Raw genomic sequence first — 23,270 nt, 5'->3', positions numbered from 1 at the left:
CCAGCAAATAAGGTAAGATAATTAATACTGACTGTTTTCAGCTCAATAAAAAAATCTACTACAAAAAATCTACTCTTTGTAATTCTAGCTTGCTGTTTTCCATTATTTTTACTTCAAAAATATGAAAAAAATGCAATACACATGAAAACATGGAAATCCCATAAACATATCTGAGGGATTTTACCGAGGCCATTGTACCTAAAAGGTAATTCCCACCACCAAAAGTCTAACTTATCAATCTTCAAAGAGCAGAATAAACTTGTGAAGCATCAGGCACCACACTGCTGTCAGAAGGAGTATATGAACGTTTTTAAAACTGGATGCATGAACTGACAGCACATTCTGGAAACATCAAGCACATTCATAAACTCAAACGGAAGAACCACACAATAGTTTCCCTGCTGCATTTTTTTAATTAAAACAGAGTGATTTTCAATCTTACAAGGGATCCTAGCAAAAAAATATATATTTTTTTCTTCTCCTAACAGCCGGTAAGGCGCACAGAACCAGCCGCCTCCGCCGCCCGCGCTTGCGCACAGCCCCGCCCCGCCTTGCGCATGCGCCTCCCGCCGCGCCGGTGCGGAGGCGGCGCCCGACGGTTGGCGGCGCCGTCGCGGAGCAGCGTCCGGGGGGGCGCGCGCGCTCGCCGTCGCTGCGTTCCGCCCGCTGCCCGGCCCCGCCGGGGCTGGCGGCCGGCGCGGCCGTTGCGATGGCGAGCGGCTGCCCGGCGGCGGCGGCCGCCCCTCCCGGCGGCTCCCGGGGGCCGGCCCGCGTGGTGGCGGAGTGCTCGTGGCCCTGCGCGTCGCCGGGCGGCCTGGCCCGCGCGCTCTGCCTGCGGCGCGGCGGCGGCGAGGCAAGGTGAGGCGAGGCGAGGCGAGGGCGGGGGCCGCGGCGGGGCCGGGGGAGGGCCGGGCCGGGCCGGGCCTCGTCTCCCCTCCCCTTCCCTGCGGGGCGCGGCCAGGCGGGCTGGCGAGGGAGGGCCCGGCGGGCCGGAGCGGGCCTGGCGGGGCAACGCGGCTGTGGCGCTCCCCGTGCAGCAGCGGCAGCGAGGCGGCGGTGGTGGAGCGGCCTGCCGGCGGCGGGGACGACGCGCCGTGCGTGCTGCGCCTGGAGTGCGAGCCGCCGGGCTGCGAGGAGGTGGCGGCGCTGGCGGTGGTGAGCGAGGCGCGGCACATGGAGGTGTACGTGGGCGAGGAGTACTGCGGCACCGGCCGCGGCGAGAGCGCGGGCGCCCTGCGGCCCCCCGGGTGAGTAGCGAGCGGCCTGCGCGGCGGGCCCGTGCGGGCGGGGGCCGGGGTCGCGGGGGGGTGGGGGTGGGGGGTTCCGGGCGTCTGCATAGCCCCGCTCCCGCGTCTGCAGAGCAGGAGAGGAAGCGAAAGGAAGGGATTTGTTTCCCCCCTCGCTGTTGCCTTCCACGCTTTGCCCCTGGAGTTAAAAGCTAAGAAAAAACGTGTTATGTTAAGTCGTAGAATGAGACGTGCTTTGGTTATTGGACAAATTAAAGCAACCAACTTGGAGCTTCGGGGTAGGTGCATGAGTAACAGACCAGATTTGAAAGCTGCTGTAGTAGATAGTGTAAGTGTACATAAAACCCCTTTTTTACGTAGATATCCCACGAGATTCAGTGCATGCTGAATATAAGCATTAAAACTGCTATATTACATTAGAATATATGTTTCAGTTTGTTTCTTATCTGAATAACTAATGATATTTCATCATTCCATGGCAAATGACAGAGCAAGAAGTACTTAATATAGTGATGTCATAGCTCACTTATTTTATTTTTCTAGCGAAACCGAAAAGGTTACTTTATACAAAAAGTATCTCAAGCTGGAATGCCCTGCAGCCTCCTGTAGAATTAAGGTAGGGACTTCAGTGGAATTGTTTAACCTTTCATTGTCTTTTCAATCACTTCTTTGAATAAAGTTCTCTTGTATTGCTATTGGTCAAATTGTTATTTTTATACCGTAATTGTTTCACATAATTACTTGAAAACAGTTAAATGGTCTGTAGTCTTGATAGCATTATTCTTTTAAATTCATATCACAGATGTCTTTTTAAGAAGACCTAATATGTGTATAGGCAAGCAATATCCTCTTAGTGAAAAAACTCCATAAACTAGATAAATTGTAAATTATCAACAGTTGGTATATAATCAGAGCTGCAAACTGATGCATTCACTAATAACTGTATAGTTAAATAAGCTAATGAAAATTTGTATGGCTACTACTGTTCTTAAGTGCTTAGAAGATCAAGGCTTAATTTATCCTTGGCGGCATGCACCTTCTGTTCCAGTCAGATTTCTAAGAATAATGGCAAGGTAAAATAAGCGTAATTTCCCTAGAAAAGATTTTTTTTTTTTTTTAGGTCCAAAGAGTAGTGCACTGTCTCATACAAAGAAAATATGATTTTTTTTTTCCTAACCAAAATATTTTTTTCCCTTCTTGCAATAGCTGCTCTCCATTGGTGAGAAACAAAGAGTACTCATCAGTAAAATAATTGTACAAGTGGAAACAGTGTCTGCAAAGCTAGCAACTGATTTTCCTTCACTAGGATCAAGCATAGATCTAAACAGAGTGCAAACTATAATGGAATCCATGGGGTCAAAGTTGTCTCCAGGTGCTCAGCAACTCATGGACATGGTCCGATTTCAGCAGAAAGTAAGTCATTGTGCTTTTCCACAAACATGAACAGTGCTAGTATGACACCTTGTCTTCTGTAACAGTTAAATATGTTCTAAACTGGTTTGATGGAAAAAAACTATTTTTTAACCCAAACTTTCTACCATTTAAATCCTGGTTTTACTATTGCCAAGCTTAAAAATGTGAACATGAATGATGATTGTGTACCCAAGGGAACTGCTATACATAGATCAAGTCTTGATCTAAGAACTTTGTATCATCATCATAATCTTAAACTTCACTGTCACTCTATCCTCCTGCCTCCCTGGCTTTCCCTTCTGTTTGTTTCAGTTGTCAGTGCAGGATTGTGGGTGCGTTTCCTGTTGTGTTTGGGGTGTAGGTGGATGGAATGGTTTGTCTGTCTGTCCCTTCTGCCTTTATTAAAGGCCCATCGTCTTCAGCTAACAGAACATTTATTTGATTTAGATCCCAGTCCTCCAAAGCCAGCTATTTCAACAGAATCCTGTATCCATCTGGTGTAAAAAATGAGCAGTCTTGGGGCTGTAGCATAATAAAAATCTGATTCAAAATTGAAGTCCGTAAAACTGTTGTAGTGTTTAGAGACTGACAAGATTAAAACTAATGCAATAACATATGTACAGGCAAAATCTTTCTATGCTTTTTCTTTAAGAATATAATTCACAACTACTATTAAAATCTTTACATCACTTAGTAGAATGCTGTAACTACAAAGAGTTTTAAAGGATATAGTGATATTACATAATTTCCAGTATATTTTATATGGGAGTATTATGTGTATTTTTTTTATTTTCATTAGAACAGTTTACCTCTTGGAGACAAACTCAGTTGGATCTTTGAGAAAAATTCTGACTTTGAAGACGAGCATCCAGTAGATGGATTACATGGTGCAACTATTCAGACATCATTAGATCTATCACCCACTGAACCTTTGCCTATTATAAACTGTTTATCAAGTGAAACAGTATATGAAGACTTAAAAATCAATCTTGATCTAAACACACAGATACCTGAAAGAGAGAACCCTTCTGATTCTGGAGCACTTACTACTCAGCAAAATATGCTGGACCCCAGAAATGATTTTAAAGTCTTGGGATCTTTGCTTACACAGGAGCAAACAAGTGAAAATCCAAATACAGCTAATCTGAGGGAGCTTCTTCCTTTTCTTCAAAACTTATGTCATCAGGTAAATCATCTTCGGCTAAAAGATGGAAATAAGCATTTTGAGAAAAATGTTGTGACTAAAGAAGAAGCCGTTCAGAGTGTTGGGTAAGTTAAGTTTGATATGTTTATTCAACTCCTAGTGATATATATTTTATTTTTTTTGGCCAATCAAACAAAAAAACAGCAATAATGAGTCTTAAAATACATGGTTTTGGAGGCTGTGTGGTGACAAACGTATTTCAATTGATTTTTCAGATGAGCTGCTTGAAGATTTTTTTTTTTTTAAAAAGTTATCTTACATTGTTGTATAACTGTCTTTTCGTGTCTTTTCCTCTATTTCACTGTCTGTGGTTTAAAAAAAAAAACCCTGTCTTTCTGCATTATTATATGTATTTAGTATGTCTGCTGTTTAGTATTCTCTGCTATTACATTCTTACTCTGGCTACTTCCGTCTCCTAAACTGTCATCTCCTCCTTTTTTTATGTTATGTACCATCATCTGTCTGCTGTACTTAATGTATCTCATCCCATCAGTGTTTCCTGTCCCTCCTCATTTGTTTGCCCTTGCGGGAATTGTAGTAGTAGTGTCTCTAGTTTGATACCTAAAGAACCATAGTAGAAAAGGTGAGATCTAGAGTGTTGCCCAGGTAGCAGGATTCTAAGCCTGAATAGCTCCAGCAGCTGGAAAAGTATAGTATATTTTAAAAATGGAGATGCAAAAAATAAAGAATTGCATAGTGTAATAACTCTTGAAACACACGGAAGGAATACATAGAAAGGATAATGTCTGTTATGCTGACAGAATCTGAGTTCTGCAAATCCTGTTGAGTTATGTATATTTTATTCCACATAGCTAAGCCTTTTAACACATAATTAAGCCTTTCTAAAAATAGAGTTGAATGAAGATGACTATTTATATATCCTAGTGTGTATCTTAAAATTTTCTAGGATTTAAAAAGCAACAGGCAGGCAGTGTATTTTACTTACGCTAAGAGTTGTTAAGACTAGTCGTTCTTTCTTAAGTCCCAAGCCATTAAGAAACAAGTTATGCTTAATCTTATATTTGCTCTTTTCACAGATTGGAACAACAGCCTATTTGTTCCTATTTAGAAAAAATCATCTCAAAAAATATGGATCTGATGGAGAAAAAACTAATGGACTATATTGATCGCCAAATCCAGACTCTTCAGACACATATAGATAACAAAATGGTTCTGTTAATGGACTTAGTTCAGAACTCCAAGCCAAACAAAATTTCACAAACGCACTATGATACTAGTGAAGGGTTCTCAAATGGAGAGAGATAGATGTATGTAGATATAGGACTCCAATGTAAGTATTTTTCTAAGGGCAGTTAAACTTTACAAAGTTCAGTATTTATGGAATTATAACTGTAAAGAACCTCAGTGTTGTTGACTTGCATTTGTTACTGTAATCCTATCCACTATTGTACACAGTTGTTAGTTTTCTGAAAGATCTTAAGAATGTATGTTTTTCCTAAATACAAGAATTTTGTATGCCCTTTGTGGCTTATTTATTGAAAGAGCATTAGTAAAAGCCATGTGGAATACAGTATCCCAGTTTCAGCTTGAACAATGGGGAGAAGTACTCTAAATAAACTGAGTTACAGCTTATCTATTTAGCTATATGTAATCAAATCACTTTTCTGGGGTCTGTTGGTTTTTGTTTTTATTTACACACATGTAATGTGTTACCAGTAGAACGGAACTTGGTTTCTTCATGCTTTTGGTTTATTTTAACAGTGCTCTTGTTGAAGCTGCTTATTACTACAGCTATAAAGCTATCGAAAGAGGAGTAGTTCTTGCATTACTGAAGTTAGACTGTAGGTCTAGGTCAGATGTAGAGGCAGTCAGGTTTAGAGAGACAGGCTAACCTGAACCCCAGCTTGGGTTCTTTGAAAGCCTCACTGACTGTACAGGTACCTAAGTCAGGAGTTTGGGCTCCTTAAGAGATACCTAAAATGACTGTTATGCTGCTTCCCTTCTAAATTCATTGAGCCTTGCGGGAACAACTAGAATGAATGTATACATAAGTCTTATATTTATGCATGTTTTGTTACCCTAAGAAATGAAATACTTCATTCATGGTTCATTTGTGGTTCCTCCTAAAAGGACCTCCTCTTGCAAATAGTATGTGCTGGGGCAGCATCTGTTACTTTTTGGCAACCTTAGGCCAGAAAAGTAGCCTTATTTCATCATATTTACTTTAACTAGTGTGATTGGTTCTGCTGTCAATTGGAGAGGTAGAAATGTGTCGGAGTCCCTCTTCCACGAAGATCCGAGGTTCATCCTTCATGTAATTCCTGGGGTATGTTCTATTTGTACCATTTAACTATGACTATATAGGAACTTAAAGGTAGGATCCAAAGTTAGAAGCAGAGACACTGGTCATATTGTATGTCTTAAAATGCATTGAGCAAAAGCTACAGATAGAGAAGCACCTGTTGACTGAACAAGCTGTTTGGGCATGTGCATTCCAGTCTCTGTCCGGTCTACCTAATATTTTGTCATACACCAGGAAAATTGATGTCTTTTGAAGATTGTCACATCTTGATGGTAGCAACACATAAGAGTACATGCCAAAGAGAGGAGAATTTGCCGAGCACATATAGCTTGCAGTTGTTCTCCAGCTTAAGCCATGCAAGTACAGTTTCAGAATGACTAGAAAAGATAAAATGAGGTTTTTAAAGAAAAAAGACCTAAATTACCTTGTACTTTACAGGTCATTTTACATCTGTGAATTTAGTTTTTAGATACTTTCTAAGAAACACCTTGATGTAGATAGTTATATTCTTTTCCAACTCAATAATTTAAAATATAGTCCTAGGTTGAACTTTTTTTTTAATTACAAAAAACATTGAAATATGCTTCGAAGCATTGCTGTATTCCATAGCTGTTAGTTTATTGTGTTTCCTTTCCTTTTTCTTTTTTTTTAATATGTGTGTGTGCACACACGTGTGTGTTTTTCTCCTCCTCCCCACCTTGGAGTGACAAATCTGAGTAGGACATTGTGAATTTGTGTCAACTTCTAAAATAATTAATATGGACTCTGCATTTTTTGGTAGCCATATCCTAATTGGCGCCTGATGTGATATTTTAATAACACAGCTACCACAATGATAATATTTGATGTCAAAACAACAAATGAAAGAGTGTAGAAGCTGTACTGTTGCAGGTTCGGGGTTTCTTCAGCACGCAGTTTAGTGAGGGATTCTGTATAGAGGGAAAGAAAAAAAGTGAGGTTTTAAAGTCTAGTATACTGTGTCATTTCAAAGGAAATTCAGTAATCATTTTTTTTCACATATGTTGGTTCTGAGGGGGTGACCCACACTGACTGCAAATTCTGATTCAGTAGTACCAAAGAGCTGTAAACTCTTAACAACGTAGAAAGCAATAGTGCGTAAAAGAGCACCACAATGACAATGTTAGTACATTTTTTGATATCACTGCAACCAAGCTTCTGCCAAGCAATGTTGTCGTTGTCATTAAAAAAGATAGATTGGAGACATGCTGCTGAAGCAAAGGTGGGCAAAGAAGACCTTTTGGTTATAGCCCCATCCCTCTTAATTGTTTACTAGGTGGTCTTTGGTAAAGCTTATTATCTTTCTGTAAATGATGAAAGATAACTATGAAAAAGGATTAATGTTTTATAGTGCTTTGACTGTGATCTGTCTGCATATGAAACCTTTTCACATTGTAGATGTGGCCAGTTTCTAGCATATAGATGCAATATCTTCCATTTACTGAAATAAATGGGAAGATGTTTAAAGTGCTACTAGATTTAAGAGGTCAGTAATTATATTTAAAAAAATTAGACAATATATTTATTATCATTGAGAGCATGACTGATGGTAAAGGCTTCTTAGATGTGGCACCTGAAAGAACGTAGCACAATTTGCTTTTCTCAGGTGAAGTTTTGTGTTCAAGAGAAGATAGAGCCAAGAGTATGGTGCAAGTTACCACACAAGCTTTTTAAAATTGCTTTCCCATATTTTCTAGTCTGTTTTTCATTAGGTTTCACTACTAATCTAGTCCATTGTAGATCAGACTGCAAATAGTGCTACAGAAGATAGCAGATTGGGGCAATAAAACTCAACCTATAAAAAGCTTTGCAGATTAAATTAAAGAGCATGTTTTTGGGGTTTTTTTGTTGCTCCAGTTGCTGCCCTTTTCAAAATATTTTCGTTCTAAGAGACAGTACAATATGAGGATTTAACTTAGCATTGTCATCTATGATTATCATCCTGCATAGCTTTTCTGCAGAACCATCACAAATTGCAGCATGTTAGATTTTTACAAAGGTTATAACAAAGATTGACTCTCCAATTTAGAATATAGTTTTTAAGTAGTCTGTGGCTTTGAAAAGGAACCTTATTCCCTATGTTTACTTCATCAAAAAATGAAGCTTAAAATCTGAAATCCTTACTTAACATTCATAATGTCTTCTGAAGCGAGAGTCTGATCCTGCATATAGTATGTATGTAACTAGGAGTGAGTGCTTCCTTTTCTACTTTCTTTTACTACTTTCTAAAAAGCACACCTGAACCCGAAAGACCATCAGTTAATCAAGTACTTCTGTGATTTCACAAAATGCAAAGTTTTGTTCAACCCCTTGCTCTGATGCCAAGTTCAAAACTAATGTATTTCATTAGTGGTACAAATATAGCAGATTTACACAAATTAAGAATCTGATTATGCTCATTCTTTGTGTCTCTCTCTTACCTGAATGATCAGCAGACCTGTGATCTCTTTTTAGGCGGATAGGACCTACCACAGCATTAGTTTTCCACATGTATGAAGAAGCAGCTCTTTTTTGCCTAGAGATACAGCCTTGAGTACAGCGAGAGTTTCTGTCATTGCTGTCGCAAATTAAAATATCACACCGGATATAAACTGATGCAAAGCTCCGCAGGAACTTGAAGGCATTAAATTTGAATCTTCCGTACTGTTCAAGTGGTGGGTAGGTTGCTACAGTGTCATCTTTATTACAGCTGGAACAGAATTTACAGATCTGTTAAAGTGATCCAGATACAATAATGAGTCTTGCTAATATTAACTATACCACAGCATTTAGCTATGGCATTTTTCTACATGTGGGCATACAGTGATTTTTCTTTTCCCCATTGCAAATGGGTGCATGATTTTCAGTGGCTCCATTTCTATGACTCTATAAATTTCCAGGAAATTCAGATTCCAACAACTATCTACCGAAGAAGATAAGTGGAAGAGATAAAAGGACTACAGTTTATATTTAGATTATATTTTCTCATGTATTGGGAGATAATCATAAAAGTAGTTTAGAGTCTTACCCACTTCTGATTAAGTCATATGTTGGTGATCCAAAATCAGGTTTTGGAGATGTTATGCAGGTATCAATGAACACCAAAAGATTTGGGTCAGTGGAATGGAGGCTAACTTGAGCAAAGAGAGTTTGGTTCAAGTCTACAAAATATGGGGATTGAAATACAGGCGTGGAGAATGAATCTGAATCATAGAATGACATGCTAACATTGTATCTTCCCATGGCAGTTGTGTTTTGGATTATGTTATTTTCTGTTATGTACATGATTTCTAAGGTTGAATTGTTTTCCATTTTGCATTTTGCAATAATCTCTATGCTTTTTTGACGGGTGATGATACTGCCAGTTGCAGAGGCAGTTATGGTGTTAGTGTAAGTGATGCTCTGGCCTTCTCCCTGTGAAAGGAATTACAAAGTGTTCAGTTGCTATTACATGAGCAGTGCAGTTGAAAGCAAATGTCCTTGTTAAAAAAAGCCACTGAGGTATACTTATCAGAGGCTCAAGGTACCTTTGATAGTGCAAAACATATGTTACAACACAAAAAACATAATCAACTGTCCTTCTATTTGTCCAAAGCACTGAGCCAACCCCTGCAGCAAAAAGCTCAAGGACTATTGCACAAAGTGCAATTGCACAAAGCGTTGAAGTACCAAAGCGGCACTTCAGTCACCCTTATCAGAACAATGCTGTTAATGAATTCATAGGAATCCTAACTTCTGAGGGATTTTTCCCTTTCCACATTACTCTAGGATAAGTGCCAGCTGCATCAGTTTCAGGGAATGTTTAAGTTACACACTTAATGTGGTGCTACTTTCAGTAACCTGGGTTGCAGAGGGAATGAAGCATGATATAAAAACATTTGGAATTAATGTTTGCTTTAATTGGGCTCTCCTGGGCTTCCCTATCAAGGGTCAATGATCATTGAGTTCCTGCAGAGAAAAAAGTTCTTTCCATTTTGAGACTGAAAACACACAATTGGATGAGCTATATGAAAGTAAATCCACTGTTAGCTTATTCATGCTGTTCATAAGCTGTTTCTACAAGTTCTTGTCATTTCCAAGCTATTTTTAGCTTATTTCTGTAACTTTCCCCCCCCTTTACCGTTTTAACTGTTCCACAGCTGGTTAATGGGAAGGAAAAGATCACTGGATCTGTTAAAACTGGGCTGCAAGATGGATCATTCAGCTGTAGGTGAGTTTCCTTATAGCCAAGGGAGTCCAGGTAAGACTTGCTCAGAACAATTTTCATTCCCTCTGAAGAGCACATAAGGGATGCTGCCATTGAAAGGAAAAAAAGAAAGTTATTACAAATTGCACTGCAGTAATTTCTCACTTGATCTAAACCAAGGCCCATCCTTGAGCCTGTTGTATGGGTCTTGATTTGTTTGAGCCTGATGCTGAAATGGCTCATACATGTTTGAGGTCATACAGAAGTCTGAACAAAATGTCATGCATGACTCTTAACACGCATTAGGCAAACAAAGCCATGTAAAACTCGTGTTGAAAGGCTTAATTGTAAGCCCAACAGCACTGAAGGAATTGCATCTTTTTTAATAGGGAAAAGGAATCAAAGTACCAGTACAGAACAGTAGGTGAGGAGATTGGTTTATGGGAGACATTGAGGGTCTTGGTGGCTCTCCTTTCCACTTTAATGCGACGATATGTGTGCCAAATATAAACAATAAGGAAAACTGTCCAGCTCAGGGGAAGGAAACTATAGCACACCCAAAACCTGCTTAACTAACCAGTGCTGACTACTTCCTTGAGAATCTGAGAACAAAAACATTTAAACTAGCTAGTCAAAGAGTATATCTATACATCTGTAGAATGATAACATTGTCTACTGTGTCAAAAAAAGAAAAACAGCTTTTGAGTGGAGCTGATGGGGAAAAAGGATCAAAACACTTGAAGAGCAGACTTTCTTTTGCATCTTTGTGAGGTAATAACTTATGCTCTGTAGGTGAGACTAGTGTGTTTTTCTGTATTTAGAGACTTAGTGGCTACCAACATAAAGATTTAAATCCTCAGTATTAACCAGCATTTCTTTTCTGTTTTTGGTAAGGAAGGGAAGAACATGTGACAATGAGAAACAGCATCGTAGGTAAAAAATAAAAGAACTGAACTTACTGTTGGGCTCTGCTGGACCTGGCAGTGGAATACTGGTGTACTGAGCGGAAAATCCTCTATAAGAATTGGCATAGTCTGTAGATAACGCAATGGTCATAACATTTGAAGAAGATTCAAATTTGGGCTGAGAACGACCGCATACTTTTCCAATTAAGCCAGAGTTAGTGGTGGGGCCATCGTAGATTGCGATAAAATCAAATTGACAGTTTTTATCTAGTTCCAGGCTACAGATGTAGGAAAAACAATTAAAATTATAAGGAAATCTGAGTATAGAGAACATTACTCACACTGGATAAAAGATATCCTGCAGAATAAAGTGTCTAATAATTTCTAGTAAATGGAGATAAAAGACTGGAGAATAAAAGAACATGTAAATAGACATTATCAAAACAAAATATGGAAAATCCTTAAAGGCAAAAGATACTTGGCAAGTTCCTGATTCTGCTCCCGCTAGAATTAATGAACATTTTCTATTGCTCTCATGTGGGATAAACTACATCGTTCTTTTATACCTCTTTTACTTTATATAGTACTTATTTACTATAAATAACCACACCTTTAAATATATTTTAAAAAGTGCCTTAAAAGAATGAAGAGCTTTTACAGTGTACAGTTAATTTATGTTGATTTCTGAGGTCTCTTATGTATGTGGATAAAGGGAGAGGAAGGCTCTTCCCCTTTTTCTAAATCTGCGTTAGGGCTTATCTTAGTGCTTGCACCTTTGACCAAAAGCACCAGGCATCTTCTCATGGGCGAATGCCTCTAGAGCAACATCTCTGTTCCTGAACCAGCAGATAGTCTGTGGCCAGGACTGGCGAGGGCATAGATGGCACCATGTAGCGATTGTCATCTCGGAGGACAGTGACTGAGGTTATGATTTCCTACTGCATCCTATACATTCCTATACAGAATTCTGGAGTCAGACCATCTTAGGAAGTATTCTTGAAGATACTGCTCTTTGAACTCACTTGGTCTTGAAACTTTCCTCCATATACCATGTCAACAGGTTAGACACAGGGAAAGCCAAAAAAGGGCTACAAAGCCCACTAAATATGGCAGAGCATCTCTGACAGCGAAATGGGTCAGGAGAGTCCATATCAGTATCGCTTCTTCATGCCAATATATTCTATCCTGAAGTGGTCAGACGGTACTTCAGTTTCCGGACCAATTCGTCCATTAGCATTTATTCTTGGGAGTATTTAAGCCAGTGGTATGCATGTTTCTTGATCAAAGGCCAGCAATACTGAAGAAGTTATGTTCTTGGGCAGTATCGTGCTTTATTCTTGTGAGCATCTATTTTAAATTGAAATTACAATGCACTCGTTGAGGCTGATGCTTTAAAGCATGTTCCTTATGTAGCATAAAGCTTTATACTACTGGTTTTAAATTCTGATCGGTCAGGTTAGCCTGAAACATGAGCCTCATGTGGAGACTTCCACAGGCAGACAACTGAATATAGATGTCTTAAGCTGAATCTCACCCTAGGATTCTAGTCACCAGTTTCATTCTACATAGAGGTGTTTCATTGCCATTGCCTAGTGGAAATACAATTTGTCCATACAAACAGCACCTTGAATAGCACAGCTGATCTGGTGACGTTAGAGACTTGCATTTTTTTTGACACTATCAGTGGCTAACTCCTACGCTGCCTGCTCCAAAGGTACCTTCTGCGCATTTCTTCTTGCTTGCCTTTAGTCTCATACACCAGTATCAAATCCTGAATGGCACTGCAGTAGCTGTAGGGCAATATATAGTGATGCGGAACATGTTCCAATTACTTTGTTATAGTAGCCAGCAGAACACCTTTGTTTTAAAAGTGTGTATATGTTCTAAAAGTACAAAAGCACTTCTGCTTCTTGTGTTTAAAGTAATGCTTTTAAACAGAATGAAAAAAGAGTAATAGAGCATAGATGACATTTACTCACAAAAGGTCATCAAACTGTAAGCTTATCTTCGATTTTCTTGCTGTTTGTATGTGCCAGATGCAGTAGGTAAACTCAGGGTAAGGCCTGGGGTAGTTGGGGCTGATAAATGTCCCATTAGGACCGGTTAAGCGTCCCCCACAATTTTCAATTTCTGAAATGAAGGGTAGAGACAATGGTAGTGTAATGGTTTATGTAGTGGACCATGAAAACTAAAGTGTAAAGCTAGGGATCTAAGGTTATGTCAATAGTAAGACTTACAGGATTCCAGCTTAAAAGGTACTAGCGTTAACATTTGTAAATATTTTAGAGAATTTCAGGTCAGATGCACATTACAAGATGAAACCTTGTACATAATGGTACAGCTCAAAGGATGTTTCAATGAACGCATTGAGTTCCGACTTACGTGATTCTTGTGAGAAGAAATAATAGAAGGCGAAGAAGCTTCTTGTAAAAGCCTCCGAGTTTGTTGTTATGAGAAAAGTTAAACTGTCTGAAGATGATTCAAACACTGGGACTGAGTCAGTGTTGTTGCATACTTGCCCAAGAAAAGTTGAATTAGTTGAGGGACCATCATACACTTTAATACTTTCTGTTTCACAGCTTGAAGAAGAAGCAAATCTATTTAAAAAAGAATTGAGAACTACCTAAACTCACTGTTAGATAAACAAACTCCTCAGAGTCTGCAACAGATTCAATAAATATTTTACTAAAGCAAATACAGAGAAATATTTGGAGGAACCAATGTCTTAAGTTGAAATTATTAAGAAAGGGATAGAGGTTTGGATTTTGATTTTTCTCTGCCATGATTCTTTGTAATTAAGACTGAAAACAAAAGATATAGGAGGTAACTATAAAAGATAGAATAAAAGAACAGCAAAAATAATTACAAACATTTCTAGTTGCTCATAAATGGGGAGCAGCTCTGTAACATATGTTTACTGCTTACAGGATCAGTTGAACTGGATTTCTCTCATCAGCACCATCTTATAAAACTGAATGGAAAGAGTATGAAAGAAAGGATGTGATTTTCCACCGAATTTAAGAAAAAATAACAATAAAAACTGTAGGTAAACTTGCCTAAACATAAAATGAAGAATATGGGACAATTTAAACTTTTTCAGTATTACATGTAAGGCAAAAGCTAAAATGTATTGTATGTGTATTTATTTAGTTATTAAAAATTCAGCTTGGCCATACTAGTTTTTTTCAATATTTTTTCTGTGCCATATAGTAATGAAAAGAAACAATACAAAAATATCTGGAGAAAATACTTACTCAAAATAGGAGAAGATGAGCCTAATTGTTTGATTTGCAGTTCTATGAATTTGCCAGACACAGTTTGCATTTGAATTTAGTTCTATCTTTAAGGCTTTGTTGAGATCGCCGAGGGAGGCACCACAGCGAGGTAAACCTATTTAAAAAAAAAAAAATCTTGCAAGAATATCTCTCAAGTTTTCTCTTCCAGCAGTGTTTCATCTTGCACTATGCAGAGACTGTTCAACAATACCCCATGGAACAGACATGCAAAGGTTTGTACTATTTTGGTTTTTCATTTCAGTTATAGCAGTTTATGAAACCTGAAGAATCAAATATCAAAAGAATATTAGAGAATACTTTTTGTCCTTCTTTTCATACTAGCAGAGAAAAGGAAGTTAGAGGAACACAAATCACAGATGAAGCTAATGGCAAAACTGGAAATTCCAAGTGGCATAGGATGCCTCAGCAAATCTCCTCCACAAGGTTGGTTACTGCAAGCACATCAAACTTCCTGTCTTCCCCCAACACTGATTTCCTAAGGACTGTTGAATCCAATTCTAAGTTTCAGCCCTTTACTTTGAAGCACTCGGGGACCTAGGCCCAGGGAATTGAAAGAGTTCTTCAGATCTGAGCTCCTAAAGAGCTGTGTGTATTTGGTACTGCAGGCAATTCTGGTCCTCCATCTCTGACAGGATACTGCAGAACATGAAAAGCTTCAGAGAATGGCAAAAAAGATTATCAAAAGTTTAGACTAGCTTCCAGACAAGGAATAAGTAAACAGACTAAAGCATTTTAGGATCAGAGAAGACATCCCTGAGGGGTAAAGGAGATGGTAGAGGTCTACGAATTCACAGAGAGGGTAAATAAGAGATATTCTCTTCCGATACAACAACTTGATTGCCTGATATGAAACCAGTAAGTTGTGATTTTGAAACAAACAAAAGGAATTGGCTCTTTGCACAACAAACATTCAGCTATTAATCTCTGCTGCAGGGTGGTGTGCATGCTAAAAGTAAAACATTAAAACAGGTCAAATGCGTGAAAGTAAAAGCCTTTGATAACTATTAAATACAAAGATAGCATCTCCTCTTTGGTTCCGGAAGTCCTGAACCACATTTTCTGGTGCCTGGGAGAGTATTCTGGGGAAGTATTACTGCAGGCTTGTTTCCATATTCTTGCCTGGGCATCCTCTGTTGACTCTGACTGGATTCAGGATGGTGGGGCTAGCTGAAATTTAATCTGACCCAGTTCAGCTATTCTCTTGTGAACAGAAACAAGGTTGGGATTACTAGCATCACTTAATGAAAGATAATAAACTGTTAAATTATTGCATCAGTGAGCATTGTGTAGAAACCTCTATAAAATGGTTGTTGATCAGCCTGAGCATAAGGTCTCCTTTCTGCTTTAATATTATCTAAAAATAATAGTCTAGAACAACAGAAGAAAAATCCCACACAGTATATGCAGTCCCAGGTAAAAAGCTCAGGCTTTCTCATGAGCTCCAGGGGGAAAAGAAAGGTTTGGGAGGGACCTATCTAGTCATGTATGAAACATCCCAATAGTAAGAGCATTGCAGACTCAGCCTTGCCTTGCTCTCGCTGGAATCTGTCTGTGCCCCTTCAGACTGCTCATGCAGTCAGGCACGTCTGGAACAGCTCTGCAGCAGTACTTCGTTATCCCAGAATAGCTACCCATCATTAATTAGGTAAACTGCTGATCTGAATACAGAACTGTGTCCCCAAGTTGGGCAACAATCCACTGTCTGATTGAACAGAGGACAAATGCCCAAATCTCTTTTAAAAACCAGCTCCATTTCCCAATTGAGTCAGTGACTTTCCAAATTTATTCCTGTTACCCCAATACAGTATTAATTTGTAAAAGCACATTTCCACTCCAGAGTAAAATCTCTTCAAAGGCAAGTTCTTAAATCAAATTGTCATAGCGAGTCAGATACTGGGACTGGTTTTTCTCATTTTTAATGCTTGCTGGCACATTCAGGCATTACTGTTGTGCAGAGGTATGTTAAAATAAGATGCACTTTTATGGATTCAATTGACATATTTTCCCCTTCAATTGCCCATAAAATAGCTGTTGTTCAAAAGCTCATAAAAATTCATGGATAAAAAAAATTAGATTGCCATACCTGCAAATTCTGTTGAGTTGTCTTCAGCAAGAGCTAGAGCACCTAAGAGAGGCAAAAGGAAGAACTGCCTGAGCACCTGCATTTTGATAAGAGCTGAGGAGGTTAGGTTTTTCTAACTTTTATACCTCATGTGATTTCATAATCGTCGTGTATTACATGGTATCATGGAGTGAGGGCTTAATCTCTTAGTTACTGTTTCCTTTTAATGGATATAGAAGATATAAATGAGAAAATAACAGGTGTGCCTATTTATTTAAAATGTACTGCTTGCAGAAAGTTTAACCCTGCTTTCATCAGTTCTGCATCTCATGGTTTCAAAGCACGTTTTTCTGTTCACTTCAGTGAGAATGTGTTGAGGTCTGTTGACATTAGTCTGGCATGTACAGAAATGTTCTGCATGGATTTGACAGACCCTGCGGAGACGTGTTCAGCGGTTTGCTCACAGCATTGACCAGTGGGAGCTTCTTTGTTTCCTCCTTAATTTGGACACATCGCTTTAGGCTCCATTGGGCAAATCATTCGGTGTCCTTGTTGAGGATTCTTCAGGTTGTAAAATGGGACTATCAGAATAGTGTTGTCATGGGTAATAGTTCCCTGTTGCTGATGTATTCATGGATAAAAAAAGTGAGATTAATCTTACCCAAAGATTTAAAGAGGATTGCACTGCAACCACTTTACAAATAACTCTTAGTCCCACAATAGAAGCTACAAAAAAGGAATCAGCTTTTTCCTCTTCAGGTAAGGAAACAAGCGCTGTCTCAAAAGCCTGCATTCCTTCTTGCAAGAGTCTAATCAACGTAGGGCTCATGCGTTTAGATCTCTTCTGCTTTGATATATTCACATTACATTGTGTGTCTTTCCATAAGGAAAAGTCTTGAAATCTAGACTATTTCCAAGAGCAGCAGCAGAAAACCAATGTAAAAGCTTCCAGAGGTTGTGATAGTGCCAGTGCAACAGATGTGTTATTACTCTAACCTTGGCCTTTGGTGTGGTACCTGCGTGTGTGAATGGCCAAGGAAAATGGGAGGTTAGCAGTGTGACTCTTTCCAGCACAAAGAGCAGGTATCACACAGCTGTGTAAACAGAGGTGCTCTTTCAAGTTTACTGGTAAAGACAAATTGCAATGCAGACCACCTTGAAACACATCCTGTACACTTTTCTTTTAGTTATACACAATTGAACTAACCCCTTTAGCTTTAATTGTCAACAACAGTTTAAGAAATATGATGCTTCTGTACTCTCACATTACTAGTCTCAGAATTATGACTGCTTTAAAACAATCTGCTCCATAATTTCTAATTCCCTGTAAGCATTCTGCAACTCACTTCACAATGTACTTACACTGTCTTTAAACACAGAGACACGGAATATGTCTATAAAGACATTTCATAGTGTTTGAATTCCCTTTAATTTCCAGGAAATACTAAATTTGCCTTCACTCTGTATAGCCTTTCATTTCCGAAGCTCACCCACACACTTGCAAGCAATTTTCAAATGCTAACCACCATTTTGTATGTCTTAAATGTGTGAAGTGGTATACGAAACCCAGTCAATCAATGTTGTGTCCATGACGACCAAGAAAAAAATGTCCATGGCTATTATGCTCTAGTTAGAAGGCTTGAGTAATATACAAAGAGGCTGGTATTTTACCTGTCTGGAATTACTTGTGTATGAGTGATTAGGATATTAAGGGTCCAAACCCTTGAGCATTGGCCCAGTATTTCTGATGGGCTGAGCCAGGGCCAAGTGCTGGCACTCACGCCTGAAGCTAGCTGCAGGCTGCGCCTGCACAGTCAGTTCTCTGAACAGCTGCACTGCTGCACTGAGTGCTTGCGCTACAAGTCTGAGCATTCAGACTTCTTTCAAATGTGTGTTAAGCCCATGCTCAGACAGTGTCAGGTGTTCAGATGTCAAGTGATGTTCACATATTATCAGCCCGCTTCCAATTCCCTCTTCCACCCTGACAGAAAACATCTGGCAAGCCTTCAGGAAGGTCCTTTAAAATGAGAACAGAACAACTGTACAGAAGGTATTTTAAAATAACAAGTCCTTAGCGCGTGTGAGTACAAACGAACAAGGGTGCTGTTGAGAACCTGTTATTTACAGGCACTTTCCCTGTTGCCTGCAGCTGAGAGTGCGATAGGAGGGAGAACATGGTTTCGAGTCCTTTAAATCATTACCTGTGAGAAGCAGAACAGCAGGGCTATGGCTTTGACTGAGTTTTGTATGACCTAAGCGTGATTAGGAGATACTCTAGCTCTTGAGTCCTGGCTGCTTTTTACATGTCTGGCATTATAGTCTTGCAGTATCAGGACTCTGGGTGCAAGCACTGACCTGCTCAGTGCAAGGCAGGCCAAAGCCAAGGCTTAACCCCCAGATATGAGGGGTTTATTCAAATTTGAGATGTGAAATCTGTGTAGTTTTGGCATTTGAGAGGGGTTAAGTTATTCATGGAGAGGCTGAGTTCTAATTCCTTTTTTAAAGGGACAAAGCTCAAAACAAAGCTGCTGAAAAGAAGTGACTTTTTGTCTTGTATTACACAGCTCCTAGGCACTATGCATACTTATTCAGGACAAAGCACCTATGATGAGTTTGAGTAATCTGCATATATCTACCATCTAGAGTATTGGCCTTGAAGATGCTCTTCACACTTCGGCAAAGTTCACCAGATAATCAAAATTTAACCCATCTCTTTCCCTCACATGATTGCTGTACTACCATATAATTCTGCAATTGACTGTCAAGAAATTTTGATCTATTATGAACTGCAGAAAATTATTGTTTTTTTTCCACTAAGTCATTCCAAATAGGACAATTTAACATATTAAGCTTCAGAAACACTTTCTTGGTCCAAAGGGATATTTCTGCTCATATTACCATCTATTATTTGAACAGATATTGGAAAGAAAGGAGATGAAGCAACTGCCTATAGTAAATAACATTAAGATCTAAAAGCTTTTATAATTCTAATCTACAGTAATAAAAACTGACATATAGAAAAATTACAGTAGCTTAAAGGTGTTGCCAAGATTATATCTCAGTATGTTTATAATACTTTTTCCAAATATTTTGAGTTTGTATTCAAAATAACAGCTAGGATATTATTGTGGTTACTACAGATGGTTTATCCTTTGATTTATGTCTGTTCTTGACTTTCAAAAGCAGCTGAAATGATTACTATGTCCAACAAAGCGATGTACAGCTGGTCCTTCAGCTTTTTCCTGTATCATCTTAAGGGTCTTTGGACAAAGCGCAGAGAGCAGCACAGTGTGCTCTACAGCTGTAAGGCAGGTTGGTCATTCTTAAATGCTAAGTATTTGAGCTATTGAGTGATAGTGCAACAGAGAGAACTGGAAGGACTGTAAGAGAGAAATAAAGTCTTGATCAGAAAAATCAAGCAACTAATACAAATATACTTTATCATTGAGAGTATTTACTGAAGTTTAGGCATTTACAAATTTGGAACATAGATCCAAAAGATCTGAAATTAAGCAATACAAGTGCAATTAAGAATAAAAGATCCTAAGATATACACCATCACAAAGCAAGTGCTCTGCTGTTGATTATGGAATTTTGCAGTCTAGCATAATGCATTTTTAGAACTCATTAGCAGATGTGCAACATACTGATCACTTATATAAGTGATAAACAGTACTATAATTAAAAGAAGCATTAAAATCTTCTGAGTATAATTGGCCCAATAATAATGATGTTTTCCTCATCGTCACTTGTGCCTTTTTTGCCTCTTGTCATACAGCCCTGGTAGCATCGGGAAAAGTAATTATATTTGTTGCACACTGCCATTTTGCACTGTAGGTAAATTGCTGAGTGTCTTCTAGGAAAGCTGCGGGGTCTAAATTTGAACTGCACAGTCTTCTTGTCTAGTGAATAGTAGTTCGTGTAGGTTGGGTCTCTTATACACCTGAGAAAAGAAAAAGGACAAAAAAACCCAGAATTCTCATACCAAAAAAAGAAGACATAGTTACTATTCAATTTGCTTCATTAATTGTAGGAAACTTTCCTTCAGAAATTTGTAGCAGTGAAGATAATCACAATTCACAGCATAAAATTCTTGAACACAGATGTAATGAGATGGATTTTATGCATGTATGTTGGTATATGTCATATATGCACTATGTGTTTTATTTATATATTTAAATGCATAAATGTAAAACACCTGATGGAATTTTAAATATATAGAAAGAGTGACTGTGTAGCCCTGTTAACTTTCCAAAGTTATTTTTTATTTCAACCTTAGACTTTCTGAAGAACCATGAAGAAACAATTCCACATCCCAAATCCACTAGAACCCTTTAATCAGTTACTTCCTCCTTCTCTAAATTTGTTATATAGATTTTTGAAATATCTTCTGAGAACTTATACTCATTTTTCTTCCCTGGTAGAATATAAAGGTGAATTAACCATAAAATGCTAACTGATAGAATTGTGTATTTTTGCTCTAATAACTAGCTCATTTAAAATCCTGCTGCTTGTAGTTAGTGGATCTTTGGTACGTATTTGTTATTATCTGTATGAAGTCAGTCACATAGGAGGTGTTATTTTGAAATAGTTGTTGAGATGTTTTCCTTACCCTTCTCTGATTAAATCGTATGTTGTAGTTGTAAAGTCATAACGATTTGGAGACACTGCACATGTATCTGTAGATAGCATCAGATTTGGATCTGGGCAGTAGAGGGTAGCACGAACAAACACATCCTGGTTTGTGTCAATATAGTATGGTGAAGCCTTCACCACATGTGAAAAAGATGATGAATCATAAAAGGAAAACTTGACAACGTATTGTCTAGACTGATTTTCCAGGTATGGAGACTCTTTAATATTGGGCATTGTTCCAGTATTGTCATTCCTGTATATTTTGCAGGCAAAGTTTAGCAGAGAATTCATATTTCTGTCATTGAAGCTGTCAAAAGTGGATCCGACCACAGTGTTGGAATAGGTGATGGCTGCACGGGTAATCTGTTAAAACAGTAGAGAGTTTAGAGCTGCAAAGTAATGCTGAAACCTTTTACTGAATGTTGCTAGAAAATCAGGTGAGCCAGCAGATAACTGAGTCAAAAATGGTAAAAAATGTCATGTGATATTTTACCCAAGGTAATTGGCTTTGTGTGACATCAGCAAATGTGGAATACAGCGTGAACATCAACAAAAAAGCTTTGCATTCAGGTGTTTCTCTTGAGAACAGCCGGACACCCACTCTTAGCTAGCATATTTAAAATAGCTCAGCAGAGAATGGGAAAGTGGTAGGACAGAGTTTAGAACTAATAAATTAGTTAATATTCCTTCCATCTCTATCTTCTGAGGGTCTTCCCAAGCAATGGGAGGTTCAAAACTATTGATGAGCTTTGGTAATTTTAGTTGCAATTTTGTTTTGTTATCCCACAAAGACACTACTGAAACAAAATCATGACCCTGCAGGTCCTGTGGCCTTCAACAGGAATGGTGTGTGAGCAGGCTCTGCAGCTTTGGCCTCAGGGTACCTTGAAGCTGATGGGGACTCAGCGAGTCTCCCTTAGTGCTGCACTACCATGGCTAGCTTATACATCACAACGTCACATCCCAGCTGTCACACAGCACTGTACCTCCCTCATTTCTTGGTAAGTCCTGCCTGACACTGTGATGACATTTCTAGTATGCTCTTGTATTCTTTTCCAACAGATGATATACCTGGGAGAGATGTTCTTTGTACTGCTGCTTTACCGCTATAAAAAACCTCAAAATTTTATTCACTTAATTTCAAGCACCAACTGTCACATTCACAGAGCCTATTTACCACTTGTGTCTCTTTAACCTTGAGTGTAGGGTTTCTCTTAAGACTGAAATGAATCTGATTACTCTTTCCAATGGAAAATGGATGCAAGTTCACTACAGTTTTCATAGAGCAAAGGCAAAAACATTCTTCAAAACCCCATCTAAATCCTGAAACTATTGGTAACCCATTACCTAGCAGAAGATGGGAAAAGGAGACTGATTCTACTCCTCCTAAAAGCAGATGTTTCCTAGGCACTTACTTCAGCTTCATGAGGACTGTATTTTTGACCTTTTCCTTTGATATAAAGTTCTTTCTAGGATCAAGTGCTCAGGTCAGTGTGTGTCACACTGAAAAACCCAAAGAAGGATGGCTTTTACAGATATAGGTGAGGACCTTGGTTTTTATTTCATGCTGTGTTAGCTCATGCTGCTAGCTCTAAAGTAAAAGCTGGCAAAACCTTTGTACTTCTGACACTGATAGAAAAAAAAAGTACTATAACTATAAAGTATCAGAATATTATGAAGCCTTTTGGGCAATTGATCACTGTGGGGGATTGCAGGAGCTTTCTTTCTCCCCTGTTATAATCCCTTGCCTTTCAAGGAATTTGATCTAACTGTGGCAGAGCCAGAATTTGTCCCTTCAGAGACTTCACTTTATGGCAGAAACTGGGCCATATTGGGACCCTTGGTCCCTTGGAAGGGACCTTGGACCCTTCAACTTTCCCAGCATCCTGGGACACAGACTTCTCAGTCTCCTCAGGACTCCTCCCTTACCCGTTCCCCCCAGGGATGTGTGCATAGGGTTCAGCTGTCCCTGCTCTGAGGATCCAAGGCCTGGCCCTGAGACGTCCCAGCTGCGTGATCTTGGCTTACACAGCTGAGGAAATTGCCAAGTTGTGAGAAAGAG

The 23,270-nt window shown here is 39.0% G+C and overlaps 3 protein-coding genes across 3 annotated transcripts in view; 1 reads left to right on the top strand and 2 right to left on the bottom strand.

The window, feature by feature from the left end:
* Positions 1 to 555: 555 nt before the first annotated feature.
* C6H10orf88 (chromosome 6 C10orf88 homolog) lies at positions 556 to 5,457 on the top strand. Its single transcript, XM_064514344.1, has 6 exons — positions 556 to 858; positions 1,038 to 1,247; positions 1,791 to 1,863; positions 2,454 to 2,660; positions 3,460 to 3,929; positions 4,902 to 5,457. Exons 1-6 carry the CDS (start codon positions 710 to 712, stop codon positions 5,128 to 5,130), a joined length of 1,338 nt encoding a protein of 445 aa, XP_064370414.1. The 5' UTR covers positions 556 to 709; the 3' UTR covers positions 5,131 to 5,457.
* A 1,423-nt stretch (positions 5,458 to 6,880) lies between these two features.
* LOC112994036 (CUB and zona pellucida-like domain-containing protein 1) lies at positions 6,881 to 16,705 on the bottom strand. Its single transcript, XM_026118139.2, has 9 exons — positions 16,595 to 16,705; positions 14,470 to 14,605; positions 13,598 to 13,812; positions 13,195 to 13,345; positions 11,270 to 11,493; positions 10,245 to 10,417; positions 9,153 to 9,538; positions 8,566 to 8,834; positions 6,881 to 7,056 (listed from the first exon to the last, which is right to left on the bottom strand). Exons 1-9 carry the CDS (start codon positions 16,674 to 16,676, stop codon positions 6,881 to 6,883), a joined length of 1,812 nt encoding a protein of 603 aa, XP_025973924.2. The 5' UTR covers positions 16,677 to 16,705.
* Positions 16,706 to 21,181: 4,476 nt separating this feature from the next.
* The window catches only part of DMBT1 (deleted in malignant brain tumors 1), a 97,277-nt gene continuing 95,188 nt past the window's right edge, over positions 21,182 to 23,270 (bottom strand). Inside the window, exon 47 of the mRNA XM_064514465.1 lies at positions 21,182 to 21,571. Within this exon, the coding sequence (XP_064370535.1) occupies positions 21,182 to 21,571 (390 nt within the window). The remainder of the gene's footprint in view (positions 21,572 to 23,270) is intronic.

The sequence above is a fragment of the Dromaius novaehollandiae genome, chromosome 6, assembly GCF_036370855.1.
Source record: "Dromaius novaehollandiae isolate bDroNov1 chromosome 6, bDroNov1.hap1, whole genome shotgun sequence".
In the NCBI taxonomy this organism is placed as follows: domain Eukaryota; kingdom Metazoa; phylum Chordata; class Aves; order Casuariiformes; family Dromaiidae; genus Dromaius; species Dromaius novaehollandiae.
Note: the sequence above shows the minus strand (reverse complement) of the source record. Positions and strands in the feature narration are given on the sequence as shown.

Excerpts from the sequence above, each read along its gene's own strand:
- C6H10orf88 (XM_064514344.1), top strand. The coding sequence starts at position 710 with ATGGCGAGCGGCTGCCCGGCGGCGGCGGCCGCCCCTCCCGGCGGCTCC. Across the intron at positions 1,864-2,453 it reads CAGCCTCCTGTAGAATTAAG|CTGCTCTCCATTGGTGAGAA; the intron begins GTAGGGACTTCA and ends TTCTTGCAATAG. Across the intron at positions 3,930-4,901 it reads GAAGCCGTTCAGAGTGTTGG|ATTGGAACAACAGCCTATTT; the intron begins GTAAGTTAAGTT and ends CTCTTTTCACAG.
- LOC112994036 (XM_026118139.2), bottom strand. The coding sequence starts at position 16,676 with ATGCAGGTGCTCAGGCAGTTCTTCCTTTTGCCTCTCTTAGGTGCTCTA. Across the intron at positions 10,418-11,269 it reads AGGTCCAGCAGAGCCCAACA|CATCCCTTATGTGCTCTTCA; the intron begins GTAAGTTCAGTT and ends TTTCAATGGCAG. Across the intron at positions 7,057-8,565 it reads CAGGTCTGCTGATCATTCAG|AATCCCTCACTAAACTGCGT; the intron begins GTAAGAGAGAGA and ends CCCTCTATACAG.